The sequence below is a fragment of the Sus scrofa genome, chromosome 9 (assembly GCF_000003025.6).
Source record: "Sus scrofa isolate TJ Tabasco breed Duroc chromosome 9, Sscrofa11.1, whole genome shotgun sequence".
NCBI lineage: Eukaryota > Metazoa > Chordata > Mammalia > Artiodactyla > Suidae > Sus > Sus scrofa.
In genome coordinates this window covers 56,082,527-56,106,845 of record NC_010451.4, presented here as the reverse complement: position 1 = coordinate 56,106,845, position 24,319 = coordinate 56,082,527, and the positions used below count along the sequence as shown (strand labels likewise).

The window sequence follows — 24,319 nt, the reverse complement described above, 5'->3', positions numbered from 1 at the left end:
ACAAAATAAATAAATAAATAAATATTAGCAGACTCGAAGCTCATTAAGGAATCATACGGCATGCAGATGTGATTATCCCCAGGAATGCAAAGATAGTTTTTGCAAAACTTTTGTAAACTGCTGCATAAATAAATCAAAAGTCTGATTTCATTACATCTATAGGTTTTGTAAAACATTTGTTAAAGAGTAAAAAGAATAGATGACTATTTGTTTTAACGTGATAAAATCTGTGTCTGTGTGTATGTTTCCAAAAGCCAGCATTATGATCACTGAGCAAACACTAGAAACATTATCATTAGCCAGGATAAAACAATGATAATCAGTGGCAAGAAGGACTTCAAGAGGAAAGTATTGCTTAAGTTGAGTCTTGAAGGATGAGTCATTGTTTACCAAGCAAATGAGTGAAAGGTCGTTCAAAGGAGAGTAGAGGCATAGTTATAGCAATGTGAAAAAATTGGTGAGTTCAGGGAAGGAATTTTTAGATAGGATTTGAGTGGAGTTGATAAAGGGAGGTTGCAATCCCTCTGTATCTGCGGGCTCCACATCTGAGGATTCGATCAACTGCAGATTGGAGATACTCAAGAGAAAAAATTCCAGGAGTTCCTGTTGTGGTGCAGCAGGTTAAGAATCTGACTAGTATCCATGAGAATGTGAGTTCGATCCCTGTCCTCGCTCAGTAGGTTAATGATCCGGTGTTGCCATGAGCTGTGGTGTAGGCCACAGATGTGGCTCGGATCTGACATTGCTGTTGCTGTGGCTTAGGCCAGCAGCTCCTGCTCTGATTCAACCCCTAGCCTGGGAACTTCCGTATGCCACGAGTGCAGCCCTTAAAAAAAAAAAAAAAAAAAAATTCCGGAAAGTAAAACTTGGATTTGCTGCAATTATTTACAAAGCATTTACATTGTATTTACAGCTGTTTCACTTACATTGTATTAGGTATTATAAGTAATCTAGAGATTTAAAGTAAACAAGGCATATATGTTATATGCAAATACTACTCCATTTTATATAAGGGACTTGAGCCTCCTCGGATTTTGGTATCCATTGAGGGGTGGTGTGCTGGAGCCGATCCCTCAAAGATAGAGGGATGACTAATTTTTGAAAAGCATTTCATATTGATTTTAGAAATAAGTATATAGTGCTTATGAGAGGAACTATTATTTGATTGGACTTCAGCAAGTTTCTGTTGTCCTTGTAAGATTGGAGAATATATTTGAAAACTTTGCTTACTTTAGTTCCATGAACTGCACTTGATCCATGGGTTAGTTCTGAAGTCAGTGGGGAAGGTAAAGTGAATGCCTAGTTAATAGTATCCTTGAAAACCCTTTATACTTACTATAAAGAACAGACTAAATACATATTGTCTTCACAAAATTCATTATAGTTTTTTATTTCCCCAGCAGTGAAGCAGATTTGTTGTTTTTGTAGCTGAGCACCAGGTGAAATAGGCTGAGTTAAATTTTTTTTAAGAAGCTCTGTTATGTTAAAAATGAATGTCTTGGAGTTCCCGTTGTGGCTCAGTGGGGTTAAGAACCCGACTAGTATCTATGAGGATACAGGTTTGATCCCTTGTCTTGCTCAGTGGTTTAAGAATCCAGTGTTGCCATGTGGCATAGATCGAAGATGCAGATCAGATATGGCACGGCTGTGGCTGTGGTGTAGGCAGCTGCAGCTCTGATCTGACCCCTGTTCAGGGAACTTCCAAATGCCGCACATGCAGCTCTAAAAAGAAGAAAAAATTACTTGGAATCAAACCCAGTGCTGTATAGGTAATGTTGAGTTTGAGTAAATTAATCACACATGAAACTATACCACTCTGTAGCTATTGTACATAGAGGTTGTAGTAGATACCTTTTTTCCTCTCCCTTTCTCCCCCTCCTCTCTCCGTCTGTACCTCTCCCTCTCTTTTTGCAATAGCCCTTGATTTTTGTTTGAGGATCCTTTCTTTCTTTCTTTCTTTCTTTCTTGCTTTCTTGCTTTCTTTCTTTCTTTCTTTCCTTTTCTCTTCCTTCCTTCCTTCCTTCCTTTCTTTCTCTCTTGTCTGTCTTCTTTTTTTTCTTTTATTCACATGTGGCTACACCTGTGGCATATGGAAGTTCCCAAGCCAGGGATGGAGCCACAGCCACTGTAGAAGCAATGCTGAATAGTTACGTTGTGAGTCACAAGGGAAGTCCAGGGAATATTTTCTTACTCCAGTCTTGGTTCCTTAGGCACCAAGCACGGAATCTATCTTCTTTTGCAAGGGTGAAGTCCACACTCAAGCCCAGACCAGTCAGCAGATTAGAAACTCTTTGGACAAAGTGGTTTATTTAGAAGTAGGTAGGAACTCTAAGATGACCCAATAAAACGGAATCTGTAGTGGCTACTGTAAGAGAAGATAGTGTGGAACCTTGGCCCCCCTGTAGTTAGGCATGGAGCGTGTGCGTGAAGTGGTGGGAGGATGCTGGTCAGAAATCAAATGGAAGTGGTAACAGCAATTGTGGATGGGTGCAGTTTGTGGATGGGTGCACCTAGGGAGGTGTGGGTGGCCTTGCTGTCTCAGGTGGCTTGGTTCAGATGGGTGCAGTTTTCTTCATTCTGTTATTTTGTGCCTGGTTGACCAACCAAGGCCTTGCTTTTTTCAATAAATAAAGTTTTATTGGAAAACATCCACTGTTGTCTGTAGTTCCATTCCTTCTACAGAGGCAGACTTGGGTAGTTGTGACCAAGACCATATGGTTCACAAAACCTAAAATATTTATTATCTGATCCTTTACAGAAAAAGTTGGTGGATGCCTACCTTGTGCTTCTGGCAGATGAAATTATGTGCAAAGCAAATGCAAAATTAATACTACCTGTAAATTGCTTCCTAATGTATCAGTCACTTTGGAACACATTTTACCTTTTCAAAGCAAATGTTAGCCAAGAACTGTCTATACGTGAAACCTAAAGCTATAGGTAACATCTGGAGAGCAGAGCAGAGCCACTTGAACCCTCTGAATGTCTCTGTACCTAAGGTGAGAGCAGCCCTTGGGTATTTTTAGTCATATGATGTGGTGCAGTTCTTTTATGTTTAATCCAGTTTGAATTCCATTTTCTATCCCTTATAATAGTATTCTTAAGAAAAAATTTTAAGGAGAGTTTATGTTTACTAAAAAAGTTGCAGATAGTCTAGAGTTCCCATTTACCCCATATCCAGTTTCTTCTTTTGTCAGCACCTTACATTAGGATGGCACATTTGTCACGTGTAATGAACCAGTATTGGCACATAATTATTATCTAAGGTTCTACCTGATGTTATTTTTCCTCTTCCAAGGTACCAAACTGCCTTTAGTCATCATTTCTCCTGGGGCTCTTTTTGGTTGTGACCGTTCTCAGGCTTTGTTTTGCATGGTTTTGATGACCACAATGGTTTTGATTAGTACTGGGAGGTTATTTTGTAGAATGTCCCTCAGTTTGAGTTTGTCTGTCTTTTTCCTCATGGTTAGACTGGGGTTATGTTTTTTTGGGGGGAGTACTACTGCAGTTCTCTTTTAAAAGTTGCTTCTTGAGCCACAAGCATGGACATGATAGGAAAAATGAGTTAAGTTTTCTTCCATTCAAGATTTTTATAATTTTTAAAAAATTATTTAAAACATACCTACCTTCCTCCTGCAAAACCAGAGTCTCTTTCCCTTTCTACATTTAATACCTCATTTATTATTCCTGTAGCATCTTCATGTCAGATTAGTCATTTTGGCTGTTATAAAATTCTTTGTCTATTTGAGATAAATCTTTTTTTTACCCCCCACCCCTTTTGGCCATGCTTGCAGCATGTGGAAGTTCCCAGGCCAGGGACTGAGTCTGCACCACAGCTCTAATCAGAGCCACGCCAGATCCTTAACCTTTTGAGCCCCAAAGGGAACTGTAACATAAATCTTTTTAAAATGGCATATGTAGAGTTATGAAAATAATTGTACTATTTAAATGTTATCTGCAGTATAAAAATTTAATTCACTATAATGGAACCTGTCACATTTTCAGAAGTTTTGGTCTAATATTTATATTTCCATAATGCAGAATTCACTTACTGCCTCTGAAATTAGGGCACAACTTATTTTTTTTCCCTTTCCCTTTTTTGGCTGCACCCACAGCATATGGGAATTCTTATGCCAGGCACTGAATTTGAGCTGCATCTGCAACCTGTACCACAGTTGTGGCAACCCCGGGTCGTTAACCCACTGCACCACAGCAGGAACTCCTAGGGCACTCTGTTTTCGACATATTCTGCAATACATTGCTTAATGAGGGTTATAGGGTGCTGTGAGTCTCAGATGCTTTTCCTGGCTTTTTGCCATTACCATTATCAGTTGCCAATTTTAGGAAATTTCAGTACATTATTACATTGTGTCATTTGCCTTTGGCAAGTAGTTCTGACAAATGGAAGGTTAAAATTTAGCTTTGGGAGTTCCGGTTGTGGCTCAGTGGTTAACAAACCCGGCTAGCATTCATGAGGACACAGGTTCGATTCTTGCCCTTGCTCAGTGGGTTAAGAATCTGGCGTTGTCCTGAGCTGTGGCGTATCAGGCCAGATAAAAGTACAATTTGAGATCCAAATCAGTCATGTTTGGTAGCACAGATAAGGTTTGTTTATATGTAGAATAAGCAATTTTTTAACTCTCGAACTTAAACTTTGTTGTTTTTTGTAAGTGTCTGGGATCACAATATTCAAGTAAAATTATTTACGTACATAACATGCTGTGAAGTTTTTCAGAGCATTTTGTATAAGCATACCTTGCTGTTTGCTATCTAGAATTTTGACAGTTGAACTACCTTGTGTACTGGAGTAGCTGTAATATTCCATCATCTGTGGTAGATTCATAGAAGTATTTTAAAAAAATTTTTAATTTTTTAATTTTCTTTTACATTTTAGGGCCATACTTGTGGCATATGGAAGTTCCCAGGCTAGGGGTCGAATTGGAGCCGCAGCTGCTGGCCAGTGCACAGCCATAGCAATGCCAGATCTAAGCCATGTCTGCTACCTACATGTCAGCTCACGGCAATGCCTGATCCTTAACCCACTGAGCAGAGCTAGGAGTTGAACCCACATCCTGATGGATACTAGTCAGGTTCATTACCACCGAGCCACAACAGGAAATCCCATACACTCTAATGAAGAAATAAGTGTAAATTATGTGGAGGTAAATTAAGCAGTATGGTTAGTAGTGGTTAGTATAGTAGTATTGGTACAGTTTTAATGAAAATAATTTGTCCCAATAGAGCCAATAACTCCTAAGTCCAAAGAAGATGGTGACTTTATTTCTTATAGGTTGTCAGAGCTCCTGGCTAAGAAGTTATAACTTCCTACCTGTGCATGTATTACAAACACCATACTTTTCCTTTCATTTCCCCCAGTGAGGGACTTACTTGATATCAGGCAAGTAGAGGATGTAGTTGATAGTTATGTTACTGTTTTACTCTTTCAAGCCTCTTATTAACCACATGCATCTCCTGAACAGCCCTTCCATGTTTAAATTGACAAATTCCGAGTTATAGGATTAAAAAGTGGCTCTTTATGCACCTTTAATACTCTTCATTTAGGAGTGCTATTTCTTTCCCTTGAATTACTAATCTTTTCAGAAAGTAAAAGCAAATCATTTTTGGGGACTTAAGTTTTTGTGCTTGTTGCTTTCTCATCTAAATATCTGATCATTATACAGGTGGATTATGGGATAAACAGAATCAACTAAAGAACTTCAAATACAGATTCTAGAATCTGGTCTCTGGAAATCCAGTAGGTCTGCCTAGGGCAGGGGGAACCTGTTTTTTGTTTGTTTGTTTTTAAAGCCACTCATGTAGTTCTGATGCCCAGTCATACATGTGTGTAGTTCTCTTTCATACCTTCTGAGGAACACCTGGATTTTGGTTTCCATAGAAGGCACTGAGTAAGGAATGAGGAGCTGTTCTGTTCTGTTAGATATCTAGTATTTTTGATGGTAACAGTTTCATTTTGTAGTAAGACTCTAATGATACTGGTTTTAAAACACTTTCTGTAAGTCATTTTTGCTATAATATGGTATATGTATTTTTGAAAAATCTTGGGAGTCTGCAAACCATGCGCTAAAAATAAAGATCTGGTAAAACTTGAGCTGCACAGATCACTCAGAATCCATACAGCTTTGTATCCAGAGCACTAATAAAACAACAACGATCCTAGTAATAGCACAGTTTAAAAGATATGTCAAGTTGTGAATTAATAAAGAAATATTACAGTAAATTTAGGGTCTTACCTTTTAAAAAGGGTGATGGTTGCCTGATAGAAAAGAGTGGTATGAAGGCTTGAGACTGATGAATTACAGAATATACCCGAGGAGGACACACAGCACAGAAAGCCCCAAACATAGGATGGGACCAAATTGAAACAGCAACAGAGTGGCATGAGTGGGCATCAGGTACAGCCCGCTAACCCCTGCATTTTGCCATCTCATTCCCCTGTGTAGTGAACTTTGTGTTAAACTGGACTTATCTGGCTGAAAACATAAGATTGTTACTTATAATGGGAGTTATATGAATATATTCCCCTACTTATGAGCACCTGCATATGAACTAATTCTCCTTACCTAATGTGTGGTAGCAGAAGAAATCATCCTGAATGAGCATTTGGGGGGCATGGCTTAGTGGTTAAGTGTATAATCTTAGGCTCCCTCCATCCTTGTGCCCTTGAGCAAATTGCTGTACCTCTTTAGGTCTATTTCTCTTGTTTTTTGTTTGTTTGTTTGTTTGTTTTGTTTTGTTTTGTTTTTTGGTCTTTTTGTCTTTTCTAGGGCCACATCCATGGCATATGAAGGTTCCCAGGCTAGGGGTCCAAGAGCTGTAGCCGCTGGCCTACGCCAGAGCCACAACAACGTCAGTTCTGAGCCGTGTCTGCGACCTACACCACAGCTCACGACAACACCGGATCTTTAACCCAATGAGCAAGGCCAGGGATCGAACCCTCAGCTTCATGGTTCCCAGTCAGATTCATTAACCACTGAGCCACGATGGAAACTCCCCCTCTCTTGTATTTTTAGAAGTATATTGAAAGTATTATAGGAAAGCTGGAAGGAGAGTACTTTAGATTGGGAAATAATTTGAAGATTTCTTCGTGGAGGAGACATTTTAGCTATTCTTTCACAGATAACCTAAGAGTTAATACCACTTCTAAATTGTGTATCCTTGGGCAAGCCTCCACTTTGCTCATGTGGAATTTAGACAGTGTTTTGATCATACCATCCCACCAGAATGAATATGAGATACTATGTGAAAATTTATCCTATGTTGTGAGGTAGAAAAAGGAAACATGCATTTCTGGAGTTGAGTTTACTAGCTGACCTAAGAATAGATGGGGAGTTCCCATCCTGGCTCAGCGGTTAACAAACCCGACCAGCATCCATGAGGATGCAGGTTCGATCCCTGGCCTCGCTCAGTGGGTTAACGATCCGGTGTTGCCGTGAGCTGTGGTGTAGTCTACAGACGTGGCTTGATCCCGAGTTGCTGTGGCTGTGGTGTAGACCAGCGGCTACAGCTCTGATTTGACCCCTAGCCTGGGAACTTCTGTATGCTGCGGGTGCAGCCCTAAAAAGACAAAACAAACAAAATGAATAGATGGTCTTCCAGATTTCTTCTAACTTGGAAAGTATTGGAATCTCTGAAATTTCTGTCAGTGCTAACAGTGGCTTCCAGTTCTCTTTGTTCTCTGACACAAATATTTCTCTGGCCCTCATTCTTTTCAGTCGTACGTAGTCACTCGCCCGGTCCTTCTTTACTATCATGTCATAAGACATTTGCACCAGATACTCAGTTTGGCAGATGTTCTTAATTTCAGAGAAGCTAGCCTCAGAAAAATATCAATAACAGCGTACGAATTACCCCCATATTGATTCACGACCTGTGTTCATGCAGTTGAACATTCTGTCACTTTGATGTCATTTCCGGATGTTCTGAGGAAGAACATTAGTACCCTCACTGTTATCCCCAGATAGTCTCGTTAGTTCATTCATGAATTTTTGAGGAGCTAGACAAAGTTGACTGTTTGTATTCCTCCTTTTTGCCCTCTTGTTGCTCTTAGCTGATCAGAGACGTCATTGCATCTGGCTCTTCCTCCCTCCCCATCCCTCTCGAAAACTAACTTTTTTGTGCTGCCCGTTTCAATTAAATTAAGTTCTAATTAAAATAATTTTCACTTTAAGGTTTGAATGCTCAACAGACTTGACACTCTCAAAGATAATTTGCTTTTCAGATGGTTGTTCATCAAAGAAAATCTCTAAATAGGTTATGAGTCACTGTTCCTAATGAGTGTGTGCATATCCTTGCACTGTTTTGGGGCAGAAAAAGGATTGAGCATCTCTGTTTTAAAGCCACCCTTGCAAAAATAGCCTCAGTTTCTACCTTGGAAAACAATGCTGTAAGTGACATACTTTCTCGTTTGTTCGTTTCTGGAATGTGTTGCACCTGTTTTTATTATGAAGCTCTTTAATGTTAGACTATGTAATTAGGGTTAGGGTTGAGCAGTGAATTCAGTTCTCGTGCTTTTATTTTCTTAAAAGTTTAGTTCCCTAAAAATCTGTTTGAAATGTAAAATTCCCACCCTTCACTTGGTTTAATTTCTTTTAGTCCCTGGTTACTCTCTTTGAAATAGGTCAGAGCGATTTGAAAATAGTAAACCATTGCAGTGGTCAAAGTGATATTTGTATTGTACTGGTATGTACTTTATATTTGAAAATGACAGAATGGATGATAATCACTGGCTGGTCGTTTGACGCTGGTGGAAAACCCAGTGCATGGCGAATCATCTTTTCCATTTGTTCCCTTAAGAACTCCTTAGTATGTGGAAAGAGTTGATATTTGTAGGATCTTTCACTGAGTTGGGGATTCTGATTACTCTGAGCAAATAGTTAACATTGTTTTCTTGGGGAGGGGCAGGGAGTGGGGAAGAGATTGTCTAGTTCTCCTTGGCAAATCTATGTTATTTGGTATGGTACTGGCATGTTGGATTTCCAGGCTCATGATGGTTTATTAATGTTTATCCCTCTGTTATATCATGAATCCATGTTTTCTCAGATATACACCCTGTTGTATCTTTTCCCTCCTGATTTCTACTAATCATTTAATATCACATGTTTGAGAGTTGTGAACTAGGTTTGGTATACTAGGATGGGATAGTGTTGCATTTCACCTGTTTTCACATGATCGATAATTTATTCCAGGGTATTAGTTGTTTCTTCTTCCTGCTCAAATAGGAGTGATTATAATTTTTCTTTTCTCTATTTTTAAGGATATTCCATTGCATAGTTCACACTAACTAGGAACTCATTAGTGGCAGACATAATGGGTGGAGTCTTAGCACGAGTCATAGATTATTCAGATGTGTGCAGCCATTGCCATTGTTCTTAGCCGATTGTGTAGGACGTGGAAATGTAATAGGTGATGGTAGAGGATGCAAGAGCCCTTTTAAGTTAGAAGTGAATGCTTGTAACTTGTTAATGTGCTGTACCTTGATTAGCTGCCCCGCTATACCTGGTTAAGTCATACAAGAATATATTACTTAGGGCCCTTTGGTTATTTTGTCTTTGTACTTCCTATCATTTTTACCATTTTTGCTGTTCATTAGATTAATACGTATTTTAGAAGCTTGGGATGAGGCAGAAGACCTGAAGCTAAAGCATTCAATGTAGCTTTTAGGAATTAATGTCTGTAAAGGAAAGAGAGGAACAACGCTATTGAGGTAGCTATAACAAGCCAAGATCTGGAGTGCTAGAGGTTATATGGGACCTGATTTCTTCCACAAATATATGAAAATAAATGGAGAGGAAACCCTTAAATCTGAAGATTATTAACTAAAAGCTTATTAATTAAAATATCATGTGTGGACTTGCTGATTCAAAAAAATCAACTGTTAAAAAAAAGGTTTGTGGAAGTTCCTGCTGTGGTGCAGTGACTGACATTGTCACTGCATTGGCTCACGTCACTGTGGCATAAGTTCAGTCCTTGGCCAAGGAACGTCCACACACTGCAGACGTGGCCAAAAAAAAAAAAAAAAAAAAAAAAAAAAACAACCCAAAAACCAAAACTGGAGTTCCCTCATAGCTCAGCGGGTTAAGGATCTAGCATTGTCACTGCTACGACTGGTTACAGCTGTAGTGCGGGTTCGATCCCTGGCCCAGGAATGTCCATATGCTGTGGGTGTCCCCCCCCCCCAAAAAAAAGTTTGTGACAATTGAAAAACTTTGTACACTGACTGGATAGTTGTGATATTTCTTCAAATGACATAATTATATTTTAGTAATTTATGAAAGAGTCCTTATGAGAATTTTGATTCCTCTTCTAAAGGAGTTTAACATTTTTTAGTGTATCCAAAACCTAGGTTCATGAAACATCTTTCTTTTAGTTCTACCTTGCTCTTTTTTTTTAAGCATCTTTTATTTACAGGTGTTGTGTTCTGTTTCATGTGTACTGTTTCATCTAATCACTTTGATTGCAATATGATTGGGCATGGTTATTCTGTTCATATGAGGAAATTGAACTTTAGAGGTTTTAAGTAAATTGCCAAAGTTTATACAGATCATAAAGTTGACACAGAAGGAATTGAATTGTCTGAACTTCATTAAATTAAAAAAAAATCCAACTTTATTTCTTATATGGAAACCATGGATGCTTAAAAGTAGTATTGTTGTTTTCTGTTACTTGGTATATTTAATTTGAATGCTACTTATAAATAGTGAAACAGTAGCTTAATGAATCTGTAAGCACCAAGTATAGTTCTGCTTCTAAACATACTTATCTTACCACAAGGGATTAGTGATATAACATGGGGATTCTGAGTTGATACTTAAAAAACTGCTTTATTATTTTGCAAGTACTGCTTGAGACATCATAAAATGTACTTTGCATTTATTATATCTTTTGAAAACATCAGATGGAAAGCACTAGAGATTATAATGTTAATGTCTTGTTCTAGCAAAATCAGAAGGAATGGTTAGATAATCAAGTCTTAATATATCATTTGAATTTAAATATAAATCTATGTATCTTTTAAAGGGATACCTGTGTTAACTTCATTTTATTTGTGTATTATAGTTTACTCTTCAAAAGATTCACTTTATTTTAATATTTGCAATTGATAAAATTTACCAGAACAAATTTCTCTAACAGAGGGTAATGGGAAAAATGCCATCACGAAATTTTTTTTTTTTTCCTTTTTTAGGGCTGCACCCATGGTATGTGGAAGTTCCTAGGCCAGGAGTCAAATTGGAGCTATAGCTGCCAACCGCTACGCCACAACCACAGCAACATGAGATCCAAGCCACATCTGCAACCTGCATCATAGCTCATAGCAACACTGGATCCCCGACCCACTGAGCGAGGCCAGGGATTGAACCTCGTGGATTCTAGTCGGATGTATTTACTCTGAGGCACAGTGGGAACTCCCTTGAAATAAATTTAAATGAGTAGGTAGGAACCTAACTCTCCTTTCTAGGAAAATAAAATTGAAGAATTATTGATATCAAGATAAGAATTTTTGATATTTGGTATTAAAAAGTATACTTAATTTTGAATCAGAATATTGTACCTCAGATTAATGTTTAGAAGTATGGGTTTAGGAGTTCCTGTCATGGCGCAGTGGAAATGAATCCGACTAGGAACCATGGGGTTGCAGGTTTGATCCCTGGCCTCACTCAGTGGGATAAGGATCTGGCGTTGCTGTGGCTGTGGTGTAGGCCGGCTGCTCTAACTCCGTTGAGACCCCTAGCCTGGGAACCTCCATATGCCATGGATGTGGCCCTAAAAAGCAAAAAAAAAGAAATTGGTTGTGATGATCGTTGTACAACTATGAATGTAATAAAATTCTTTGAGTAAAAAAAGAGAAACATGGGTTTAGCATCTATTTCTTGAGGATAGGATGATTTTGATTTGAGGAAAAACTTATAATTTTATAAGTAGTTGAATGTTCTCCGAAATTTTAACTTACTAGTTACTCTTGACTCCCACTCTCTGGGTGATGGCAAAACAAGATAAGTAGCAGGCTACTAAAATTACTTATATCAACATTTAGTGGAATGATCTATTCAGGTAAAGATACCAGTAGGTAAAACAATAGATTGCAAACATTCAGTATATTGGCATTTTTGCCAATACAGTATTGCAAACATTCAGTAATATTGGCATTTCATTTTGGTGGGAGAAACACTAATTAAAGTTTATGCAATACCCTGAAGGTTTTCAAGTATGTTGGCTTAGTACAACCTTCTTTTTTTTGGCATAGCCCTAATTTTTTCCCTCTAGTGATCTTTTGCTAGTCCTCCCAGACCTCCTCAGACATTCCACAGAGATGGAGATCATTTTCTTTCTCCCCTGATTATTATTCATTAACTTTACATTTGGCATCTTTCTTTCTTCAGTATTGTTAACATTAGGAGGAGGTCCAGTTATCGTGGTAACTGGAAGTACTGTACAGACAGTTTAGTTTTTGCCCAGACCACACTTTTCTAGAGTCCACTTTGTAAAAGTGATATAGCTTTCTTCTGTATCTCACAGACTATGACATATTCAATAAGAATTCTAGCTCGGGAAATATTTCCTTTAATTCACCATTATGTTAAAGAATGTGTGACTTTCATTATCTCCCCAAGACCTTTTTCCAGATTTTGTGGCATAATTAATCCTTCATCCATAATTAATCCTATACTTTTATGTGAATTAACTGTGATCCACTTCCTTCCTTTAGTCCTAGAGGTTTCCTCAAATAGAAATACTGTTTTACTCTCCAGTGTTCATTTAAAAAGATGATCAATTCTGTCAAGTTTTTATTATTTTTTACCAGTATATTCATTTAACTACTACATGTAGATGTTGTATTTTAGTGGCCTTTAACTTGTTGCTAGAAGAATTATACCTTAATTTAGACTTTACCTTTATTTGTTAACAGTTATACAGTTTTGATTCATTTTATCTATACATTGAAAGCAAAATGAGTCGTCCCTCCGAACAGTGAGGTGGTTGCTTAGCCAATGAGGCTTTCCTGAGACCTCTAGCTTATGTCTAAAACAAGTGTTTTGTTTTATTTCTTGAGTCAGCCAGTGCCATGCTGAAGTTAGTGCAACTTACTTGTTCTGTGTGCCCCTTTCAAGGTAGATGCAGCGTTGTTCTAGCAGTTTCATTTGCTAGAATATGTTAATGTTGCTACCATTTTTTTGTTTGTTTTCCCCCCTTGAGCAAGAGCACTTGGAGCTCTTGAGTGTTGGAACAAAGTATTTCTGCATTGGATTTTATGAACTTTTGAAAAGGGAAACAATGAAATGATGTGGTTTATGAATTTGGTGCAGTCTTTATAGCTGGGCATTGGATTTCTTTAATGTGTTGCAAATATCATGAATTTTGTTTTTTCACAGGTTGGGATGGGAAATATATATGAGATTAAATTTGTATTAACTCCTGATAGGTTTATCTCATTATTCTTGGATTCTACTATATAAAGAATCTCCATTTAAGTTTCCTTAGTTATTTAGGCAAATACTTGTCTGTGCTTTTCTCCTTTGTATTTTTCTTGTTGGCATTCTCCATGTTAAATTTATATTAGTTCTATAATATTGTTGCCTTATTTATGCACATTGCCTTTATTTTTGGTGTTTTTTGACAGTATTTTTTTAAAATAAATTTTATTGGCATATAGTTTACTTACAAAGTTGTGTTAGTTTGAGGTGTACAGCACAGTGAATCATATACACTTTACATCCATCCCTTTTCAAATTCTTTTCCCCTGTAGATTATTACACAGTATTGAGTAGATTACCCTGTGTTATATGGTAGGTCCTTGTTACCCATGCATCCTAGTAGTTTGTTTATGTCATTCCCAACCTCCCCATTTATCCTCACCCCCAGTGTTTCCCCTCAGTAATCATAAATTTGGCTTTGAGTCTGTTTCTCTTTTGTAAGTTCTTTTGTATCATTTTTATTAGGTTCTACATATAAGTGTTCTCATATAATACTTGTCTTTCTCTGTTTGACTTACTCCACTTAGGTATAATGGTTTCTGCATCCATCCATGTTGCTGCAGATGGCATTATTTCATTCTTTTTTATGGCTGAGTAATATTCCATTGTATATATGTACCACATCTTCTTTATCTAGTCCTCTGTTGATGGACATTTAGGATGCTTCCATGTCTTGTCCATTGTAAGTTGTACTGTTGCGAATATTGGGGTGCATGTATCTTTTCAAATTATGGTTTTCTCCACACATATGCTCAGGAGGGGGATTGCTGGATCATATGGTAGTTCTGTATTTAGTTTTTTAAGGAACCTCCATATTGTTCTCCATAGTCGTTGCAGCAGGTTACATTCCCACTAACAGTGTAGGAGGACTCCCTTTTCTCCACATCCTCTGCAGCATTTATTGTTTGTAGACTTTTTGATGATGGCCATTCTGACTGGTGTAAGGTGATACCTCATGGTAGTTTTGATTTGCATTTCTCTCATAATTAGTGATGTTGAGCATCTTTTCATGTGTTTTTTGGCCATCTCTCTGTTTTCTTTGGATGAATGTCTGTTTAGATCTTTTGATCATTTTTTAAATTGGGTTGTTTGTTTGTTTTTGGTTTAAAGCTGTATGAGATGTTTGTATATTTTGGATATCGATCCCTTGTTGGTTGTTTCATTTGCAGAGATTTTCTCCCATGCTATGGCTTGTCTTTTCGTTTAATGGTTTCTTTTATTGTGCATAAGCTTTTAAACTTAATTAGGTCCCATTTGTTTATTTTTGTTTTATTTTCATTATTATAAGAAAGTGGGTCAAAAAAGATACTGCTGCAATTTATGTCAGAGTGTTCTGCCAATGTTTTCCTCTAAGAGTTTTGTAATATCTGTCCTTTTTTTTTTTTTTTTTTTGTCTTTTTGGGGCCACACCTGTGGCATATGGAGGTTCCCAGGCTAGGGGTCAAATCAGAGCTATAGCCGCTGGCCTACGCCACAGCCACAGCAACTCAGAGATCTGAACCACATCTTCGACCTACACCACAGCTCACAGCAATGCAGGATCCTCAACCCACTGAGCTAGTCCAGGGATCAAAGTCTCATCCTTATGAATACCAGTCAGATTCATTTCCACTGAGCCACTACAGAAACTGCTATAGAATCTGGCTTATGTTTAGATCTTTAATCCACTTTGTGTTTATTTTTGTGTATAGTGTTACAATGTTCCAGTTTCATTCTTTTACATGTAGCTGTGCAGTTTCCCAGCACCACTTATTGAAGAGGCTGTCTTTCCTCCATTGTATGCTCTTGTCTCTTTTGTCACAGATTAATTGACCATAAGTGTGTGGGTTTATTTCTAGCTTTTTGTGCTGTTCCACTGATCTATATATCTGTTTTTGTGCCATACCATACTGTTTGGTGACTGTGTCTTTGTAGTAAAACCTGAGAGTGGGGAGCCTGATTCCTCGAGCTCCATTTTTCTTTCTCAAAATTGCTTTGACAGTTCCAAGTCTTTTGTGTTTCTATACAAATTAAAAAAACATTTTTGTTGTAGTTCTGTGAAAAATGCCAGTGGTAGTTTGATAGGGATTGCACTGAATCTATAGATTGCTTTGGGTAGTATAGTCTTTTTGATAGTGTTGATTCTTCAAGGAAGATATCTTTCCATCTGTTTGTGTCATCTTTGATTTCCTTCATCAGTGGCTTATAGGTTTCAGAGTACAGATCTTGTGCCTCTCTAGATAGGTTTATTCCTAAGTATTTTATTCTCTTTGACGCCATGGTAAATGGGATTATTTACTTAATTTCTCTTTCTGATCTTTCATTGTTAGTGTATAGGAAAGCAAAAGATTTCTGTATATTAATTTTGTATCCTATAACTTTTCCAAATGCATTCAGCTCTAGTAGTTTTCTGGTAGTATCTTTAGGATTTTCTATGTATAGTATCATGTCACCTGCAAACAGTGACAGTTTTACTTCTTTTCTTATTTGGATTCCTTCTATTTCTTTTCTTCTCTGATTACTATGGCTAGGACTTCCAAAATTATGTTGAATAAACATGGTGAGAGTGGACATTTTTGTCTTCTTCCTAATCTTAGTGGGAAAGATTTCAGCTTTTCACCAATGAGAATGATGTTAACTGTGAGTTTGTCGTATGTGGCCTTTATTATTTTGAGGTTGGTTCCCTCTATGGCCACTTTCTGGAGAGTTTTTATTAAAAATGGATGTTGAATTTTGTCAAAAGCTTTTTCTGCATCTATTAAGATCATCATATGGTTTTTATTCTTAAGTGTGTTGATGTGGTGTATAATATTGATTGATTTGTGGATATTGAAGAATCCTTGTGGTACAACCACTGTGGAAAACAGTATGGAGGTACCTCGGAAAACTAAATATAGAACTACCAGATGACCCAGTAGTGATCCCACTCTTGGGCGTATATCCAGACAAAAGTTTCATTAAAAAAGATACATACACCCATATATTCATTGCAGCACTATTTACAATAGCCAAGACATGGAAACAACCTAAATGTCCATTGACAGATGAATGGATTAGAAGGTGTGTTATATATACACAATGGAATACTACTCAGCCATAAAAAAGAACAGAATAATGCCATTTGCAGCAGTACGGATGGAACTAGAGACTCATACTAAGTGAAGTAAGTCAGAAGGAGAGAGACAAATACCATATGATATCACTTATATCTGGAATCTAACATACGGCACAAATGAACCTTTCTACAGAAAAGAAACTCACAGACTTGGAGAACAGACTTGTGGTTGCTGAGGGGGATGGGGAGGGGTATGGAATGGGATAGATTGGGAGTTTGGGACTAAGAGATGCCAACTCTTGCATTTGGAGTGGATAAGCAATGAGATCCTGCTGTATAGCACAGGGAAGTATATCCAGACGCTTGTAATGGAACATGGTGAAGGATAATCTGAGAAAAAGAATATATATATTCACTTTGCTGTATAGTAGAAATTGACAGAACACTGTAAATCAACTATAGTAAACAAAAATAAAAATCATGTTAAGAAAAAAAGAATCCTTGCATCCCTAGGATAAATCCCACTGGATCATGGTGTATGATGCTTTTAATGTAACAATGTTGGATTTGGTTTGCTAATATTTTTATTTTTTTGTTTTTTATTTCTTTTTGTCTTTTTTAGGGCCACACCTGCGACATATGGAGGTTCCCAGGCTAGGGGTCTAATGGGAGCTACAGCTGCTAGCCACACCACAGCCACAGCAACACCAGATTCACACTACGTCTACCACCTACACCATAGCTCACAGCGATGCTGGAGCCTTAACCCACTGAGTGAGGCCAGGGATTGAACCCGCAACCTCATGGTTCCTAGTTGGATTCGTTTCTGCTGCACCATGATGGGAACTCCGGTTTGTTAATATTTTGTTGAAGATTTTTGTGTCTGTGTTCATCAGTGATATTGGCCTGTAATACTCTTTTTTTTGTGGTGTCTTTGTCTGATTTGGTATCAGGGTGATGATGGCCTCATAGAATGAGCTTGGGAGTGTTCTTTTGCAGTTTTTTGGAAGCATTTCAGAAGGATAGATAATAACACTTCTCTAAGTGTTTGATAGAATTTGCCTGTAAAACTCTCTGGTCCCAGACATTTGTTTTTTGGTATTTTTAAATTTATACTCCCCATGCTTGGGATCTAAACTTTTCAGTCATTCACTCATAGATGTTTATTCCATTCAAGTCATTGATTTCTACGGTCTATTGAGATGATAAAACTTTGCATTCAACTCTTCCAGAAAAAGAGGAGATCTATGGCCCAGGAGACGTTTACATAGAGTATTGTTACTTTTTCTAGTTTTCTGTCTATCTTTCTTAAGTCTGAGAGAGAAAAAGGATGTAGGTAAGAAAAGTCCACTTCTTGAGAACTGTCTTAACTCATTAAGTGGAGACTTTGAGAAAAATAGTTATTAAACACGTCATGAGTGAAAAACCCCTTCATTCGGATTCTGTGTTTGATCATGTAGGTCACAGAGCCCGGGGCAGGGGAGGGCTCTGGTGTCACAGGTGTAGCAGTCTGACGCAGCGAGTGTGCTGTGTGGGATTTCCTGTCTGCCTCAGCTGTAATTAACCTAGCGCGTAATAGACCGTGGCCCAGCGTGATCACGTATCACTGGTGTGTTGGCCACACAACTGAGTGTACATCCATAGAGCCGAACAGCCTGAGCACTGTGTTCTCGGTTCATGCCTTGAGGTTTACATTTTTTTTTAATACAAGATGGAGACCGAAAGTGAGAGTGGCACTTCAGGAGATGACAGTGTCTTTTGGTTGGATTCGGAAGTCGTAAGCCAGGAGACTGACAGTGAAGAGGGAGAAAGGGAAGGACCTTTCAGGTAATTGTGGCATTGCAGTTAGTTCTCCCTCTCTCTGTCCCTCTGTCTCCCTCCTTCATCTGCACCACCCCCTCCTCTCCTTCCCATCTTTTATGTTTTAATTCCTTTTCCTCTAAGACTTCTTTTCTCTGGGCAAAGGCTTGGAGCTAGAGAGGACAGGTTTCTAGATGTGTATAGCGCTCTTCATTCCACGACTTGTCCTGAGCTTGTTAAATGCATTTTAAATGACTTGTTAGAACACCCGGAAGAGAAGGTGTTAGACAGGTTTTGTAGTAACATTTCAGGAATTTCAGGTAGAGACTCCGAATGAACTACTGCCCCTTCCTGTATCTGATTTATACCTAGTAGATTTGATCTGAGTTTGGATCTAATGGATTTTTCGTCTTCTTTTTCTTGGAATATGTTTGAGTTGAGAGAGAGAGAGAGAGAGAGAGAGAGAGAGAGAGAGAGAGAGAGAGAGTGTGTGTGTGTGTGTGTGTGTGTGTGTGTGTGTGTGTGTGTTGGCTGCTTTTGTTGCCTTATTCATGTCTATGAAACATTTCGATTAAGTACAGATTAATTGCTTCATGACTTTGATCTTATTCTTGTCTCTGACATCAAGTCTCACTCCCTTTCACCCTCTGGCCAATCTTTCTTGGTTGAGAATCTCTAGTTGCAAGTGGACGATTGAAGTGGTTGAGAAAGCCTCCTGTTGAAGCAGCTCTCCGCATACTCAGTGCATATGGGTGAAGAACAAGGTCTCACCCCGCTTGTGGAAACCTGCCCCATTGTGTATTAATTCTGTTGTATTGTTACAAATTTTAGAAGGTTTGTTCTGCCTTTTCTTTTTCAAACAGCAAATTAATTTTTTGTGATCGTTTTTAATTTTTTATTAAAGTGTGGTTGATTTACAATGTTCTATCGATTTCTGCTATACACCAAAGTGACCTAGTCGTGTATCTATGTATCTGTATTTATGTAGATATACATATATACACACAGACATACATACATCCCTTTTCTCATATCATCCCCCATCATGTTCTATCTCAAGAGATTAGGCACAGTTTACTGTACTACACAGTTAAGACCTCATTGCCCATCCATTCTAAATGGAATGGCTTGCATGTACTAACCCCAAACTTCCAGTCCCTCCCACTCCCTTCTGCCTCTTGGCAACCACAAATCTGTTCACCATGTCTGTGAGTGTTTCTGTTCTGTAGATAGGTTCATTGAGCAAACTAATTCTTTCAGGGGTATTAGAAAATCTCCTGAAGACGTTTGTACTGCATATTATCACTACCACTCACATTGGCAACCAAACATCTTTTAAAACTTTTATCTATGAGTTTTTGTGTAGGAGAACATACCATTGTTTTCATCAGAACTTGTCTTTATGCTTAATGTTCAAGAAGAGTCTTTCTTAAGTGAAAGGATTTCTTTATCCGCAAGTTTTGTTTATTTTTAAAGTCTAGGTTAAATGCCAGAAGAGACTGAATATTAGGAGCTCTTGATAACCCACGCTAAATTTGTTAATTGGTGGTTAAATTGCTTAAGAAGCGTTAAAGAATAATTCAGCGTTTATAGTATGAAGATGAACTATTTTATTAGCTAGCATATGAAATTCTTTTTTTGTGTCAACTTTCTCATTCTCTCCATAATTTTATCTAGCCTTTCTTATTTGAGTAATCTACTTCTCTTCCAAGGTGTGCTGATGTTCCATGTATTTCGTAGTTATTAATGTAGTCAGTATGTCATGAATGATTAGTAGGAATAAAGTATTTATTATGTTTGGATTAAAACTGTTTGACCGGGCATTGGTACTGTGGAAGTTATTTTGGTGTATTTGTCAAAGAAAGAAACAACCGCAACATTGTTGTTGTGATAGATTTGCTGCTGTGATCCTCACTTTACTTGTGAGACACCAGGAAGCTGACTGGGATTTTCTTTTGACAGTTCAATTTAAAAAGCAGTCTGTATAATATTGAGCTTTTCTTTTCCTTAAGACTGTGTGACCATGTTTTCCTCCTGAGAAACTGAGCTAGTATAAGCAATGTTTTAGGAAACCACGACCCCATAGGACATTTATCCTGTTTACAATATTATTTCATATCTGAATGTCATCATGGGTCTTGCAATCCAACTAGGTCTTTGAGATTTGATCTTATTTTATTTATAAGCGCAACAAAGAGATCAGGGTAAAGCCACAACTCATGTAGTGTTTCTCACCTATTCAGCAGAAAGACATGAGGAAACGTGGCAGCAGAGTGCTTGCACAATATTCACCACGCGTTGCAGCTGAAATGCCTTGCAGAAAAAAATGTGTGTGGGTGGGAAAGTTGCGGGTTGGATAGTGGGAGTTGCAACTGTAACCTTGGTGGAACCAGTGGTAGACTCAGTGCTGTATCTGAGAGTTGTTTTTGTAAAATCAACTGAAGAGTTAAAAAGTATACAGAAAAGTCTTATGTGTTTCTTTGACATCTGTGCTAATACACATTAAACCAAACTGTCATTATTGATTACATTCTAATGAATTTCTGTGCACGTTTTTCATACACACACACACACACACACAAAATGAGGGCAGAAGATTGTATGCTGTTGTTTTTCTCTGAGCAGCTTCTAAGCTAGGTTTAAATTCTTTCTGAAAAGAATAGCACTGTGTCATTTGAGACACCAGGCTCAGAGGGTAAAGTCGCAGTTACCTAGAATGTAGATTTTTGGTGTTTCCAGCCATCTGCTCCAGGAGGAAGTATTCATAGACAGACACTATGTTTGTCCAGAAGTTTTTGAAATAACATTTATTTCTGGACTTGGTTGGAGTCTGGGATACATTTCTCACATTATAGCTCTGTGGGAAGTTACCCAGCCTCCCTTTGTGGCAATAGTTCTAGCCTGTCTACCACTGGCTCACAGGTCTCTCATTTTCTTTCTTTTTTTTTTTTTTCTTTGTCATTTGAGGGCCGCACCCATAGCCTATGGAGGTTCCCAGACTAGGGGTCTAATCGGAGCTGTGGCTGTGGGCCTACGCCCACAGCCACAGCAATGCCAGATCCGAGCCATGGCTGTGACCGACACCACAGCTCGCTGCAAGCGCCTGATCCTTAACCCACTGAGAGGGGCCAGGGATCGAACCGGCAACCTCATGGTTCCTAGTCAAATTTGTTTCCGCTGCGCCATGACGGGAACTGCAGGTCTCTCATTTTTTGATTTCTAGTTTCTAGAGTAAAATTAATATCTATCACATCACCACGTGAAATAGTTCTTAGATGAGAATATTTAGACATCCTTGTAGTCCTTAGAATAGAATAGTCCTTGGGGATCATTAGAACTCTTCTGTAAATATGAAGAGGGAATATGAGGCGAAGAGGAAAAACAAAAATGTTTTAATTCTTTTAAGAAAGAAAAATTTATTTAGGAGTTATATTCAATGTGCTAAGCTGATATGTTATATGCAGTATATCAGTTATATGCATATTAATTCTATAAAGTAGGTATTATTATTTCCCATTTTCCAGATGAGGAAATTATAGCTCAGAAAGCCACATAGACCGCATTGCCAGTATATGGTAGAGTGCAGTCTTGAGCCCAGGTGTACCTGAAGTCGGAAGTAAAAGACTTAAGTTTTATGAAAAAATTTTGAGGTATCTGCAGCTAAGTGTTATTTTCTGGTAAGAACTTTTAAGAGGCTACAGCTTATTTCTCAGCTCTGAAATTTCTTTGAGCTTTTTGAGTCCCAGTGATGTATAGACGATGCAGGCAACATATAATAATGTGACCTTTTAAAGATGTGACCACTAGGACTCCTTGAAACTATTACTAACTCAAGATCATAAGAAGTTCTGATATTTTGGCATTTGAGGTTGGAAGTGTTTACCATATGACCTTGTTTAGTGTTCTCTAGTGTCATATTATTGGCAGATACATAGCCTGGCAAGTATGACACAGAGTTTGAAACAGTTACACAGATGGTGTAGTGCATAGTTGAACCAAGTTTTTAGAATTTGTTTACCTTTAAACTTAGAGTCACAGATGCCCAGATCTCTCAATCAGATCTTCACTATGAGACAATTGATTTTAAGTGAGAAGAGAGAAACTTGCGACTTTGGTTAAACTAGGATAATTTAGTGTACATATTTTAATTTTTTGGAATATCTTTATTGGTTTCTAGCATAATAGAACTAATAATAATAGTTCGTGCATTTGATTGGTTGGTTGTTTGCTTTATTTATTCTCTGCCTTATTTGAAGTGAGGCCATGATTTAGAAGATATTGCATGAGCAGTCCAAATAGGTAACAGGGGCTTGGGATATGGTATTACATTTCTTCTAGATTTCTGCTTTTCTTTCAGATCTAGGGAAATTAATTTTAGTGGCTAGATTCCACTGGAAGTCCCTAATACTATTTTATAATTTTCTGCTTTTAATACTATGACTGTTCTTTTGTCTTCTATAGAAATTCCTCATTTTAGAATTCCCAGGTTAATGACTTACCACTGATATACACATCAATATCACACCCAGGCCTATTTATACTTGTGGCTTTTCATAGTCACCACACCCTTCATAGTCTGTTGTGTATCATACCAAAAGTGGTGTATATTTTGCAAAAATATACTTCTGTTGTTCTTCAACCTTGGATGTGTGATCTGGAGTATAGTTTAGCCCCTAAGATACTCTTTCAATACGAAAAGTAACTTTTATCCAACATACTCTTAGCAGGGGTCACAAAAATAATAAATTTGATTTTAATCAACAGAGTCTTGTGTTTACATCACTTAATCTTAGAAAATTTTATTCAGTATTGGAGCCTAGCCATTAGGCTGTCCTTACAATCTGTGAAATGAGTCTCTCTTAACTACAAGGCATGCTAGTGCAAGATTTTCTTGGTATTTTAGTAATTAAGCACATTGGGATGAAATCCAGGGTGAGCTTTTCTTATATCTGTGTGAGTTTTTGGATGTACAAGAAGGGCCTTAGAGCACAGAAACTTTATAAAACTATGTAAATGTTCCTGGTTATTGTTGTTTTTATAATTAAAAATTTATAATTAAAAATTTTAATTTATAATTAAAAATTTAAAAACCTTTGCATTTAACTTAAACATTAAACACGCATGAACAGTTGCATGTTCAAGCTTAGTAAATGAAAATCCCTGAAACACTTAAAGCTTTGTTTATAAATGTAATGTAGTCAATTTCCTTTTTTAAAAGAAATACATAAAGTGACAAAGCTGCGAAAATTATCATCAGAACAAACAAAACCTTTGTAGGTACTTAATTTTAGAAGTTCTGCTACGCTTTTACTTTCTGTTAGTGATTAGCATCCCTTTCCATGCTCTCATATTCAGATATGCATTTTCTTTATTATAATTTGCAAGTCAATTTCTTTCACTTAGATGTGTCTTTTTCTCCCCCACTTGGCTTTCTTTTTTCTTCTCTACTTCCCTTCCCTTTAAAATAAGCTCCTTAGAATACTTCTTTTTCTCAGTCCCCTTCTCCCTGGATGAGACGTTTGGTATTCTTATCTATCATCATTCTGCCCCCACTCCCAAGCCTAGTGTTTTGCTGAAATTGTTTAATATTTTTTGCCATTCAGTCAGATTCAGGTATATGTGTCATTGCTGTTTCCTCTCCTTTTTTTTTTTTTTTTTTTTTGTCTTTTTGCTATTTCTTGGGCCGCTCCTGGGCATATGGAGGTTCCCAGGCTAGGGGTCCAATCAGAGCTGTAGCCACCTGCCTACGCCAGAGCCACAGCAACGCAGGATCCCAGCCGCGTCTGCAACCTACACCACAGCTCACGGCAACGCCGGATCCTTAACCCACTGAGCAAGGGCAGGGTCCGAACCCGCAACCTCATGGTTCCCAGTCGGATTCGTTAACCACTGCGCCACGACGGGAACTCCTGTTTCCTCTCCTTTTTATCGTATTCCATGTTAATGAGTCTGTTCTGGTTCGTTTGTTATTTGGAAGATAGTTTCTTGAGTATTTTGT

The 24,319-nt window shown here is 37.9% G+C and overlaps 1 protein-coding gene across 7 annotated transcripts in view; it reads left to right on the top strand.

Annotated features, from left to right (window-relative positions):
- Positions 1-24,319, top strand: part of ARHGAP32 (Rho GTPase activating protein 32) — a 274,275-nt gene that overhangs the window by 70,794 nt on the left and 179,162 nt on the right. Inside the window, exon 1 of one of the 7 annotated variants that reach the window (XM_013979563.2) lies at positions 17,522-18,348. The exons of 5 other annotated variants lie outside the window; for them this stretch is intronic. In XM_013979563.2, the coding sequence (XP_013835017.2) occupies positions 18,233-18,348 (116 nt within the window). In that variant the 5' untranslated portion in view covers positions 17,522-18,232. Of the gene's footprint in view, positions 1-17,521; positions 18,349-24,319 lie in introns of those variants that run through there. One more of the 7 variants, XM_013979564.2, reaches the window with a different exon arrangement.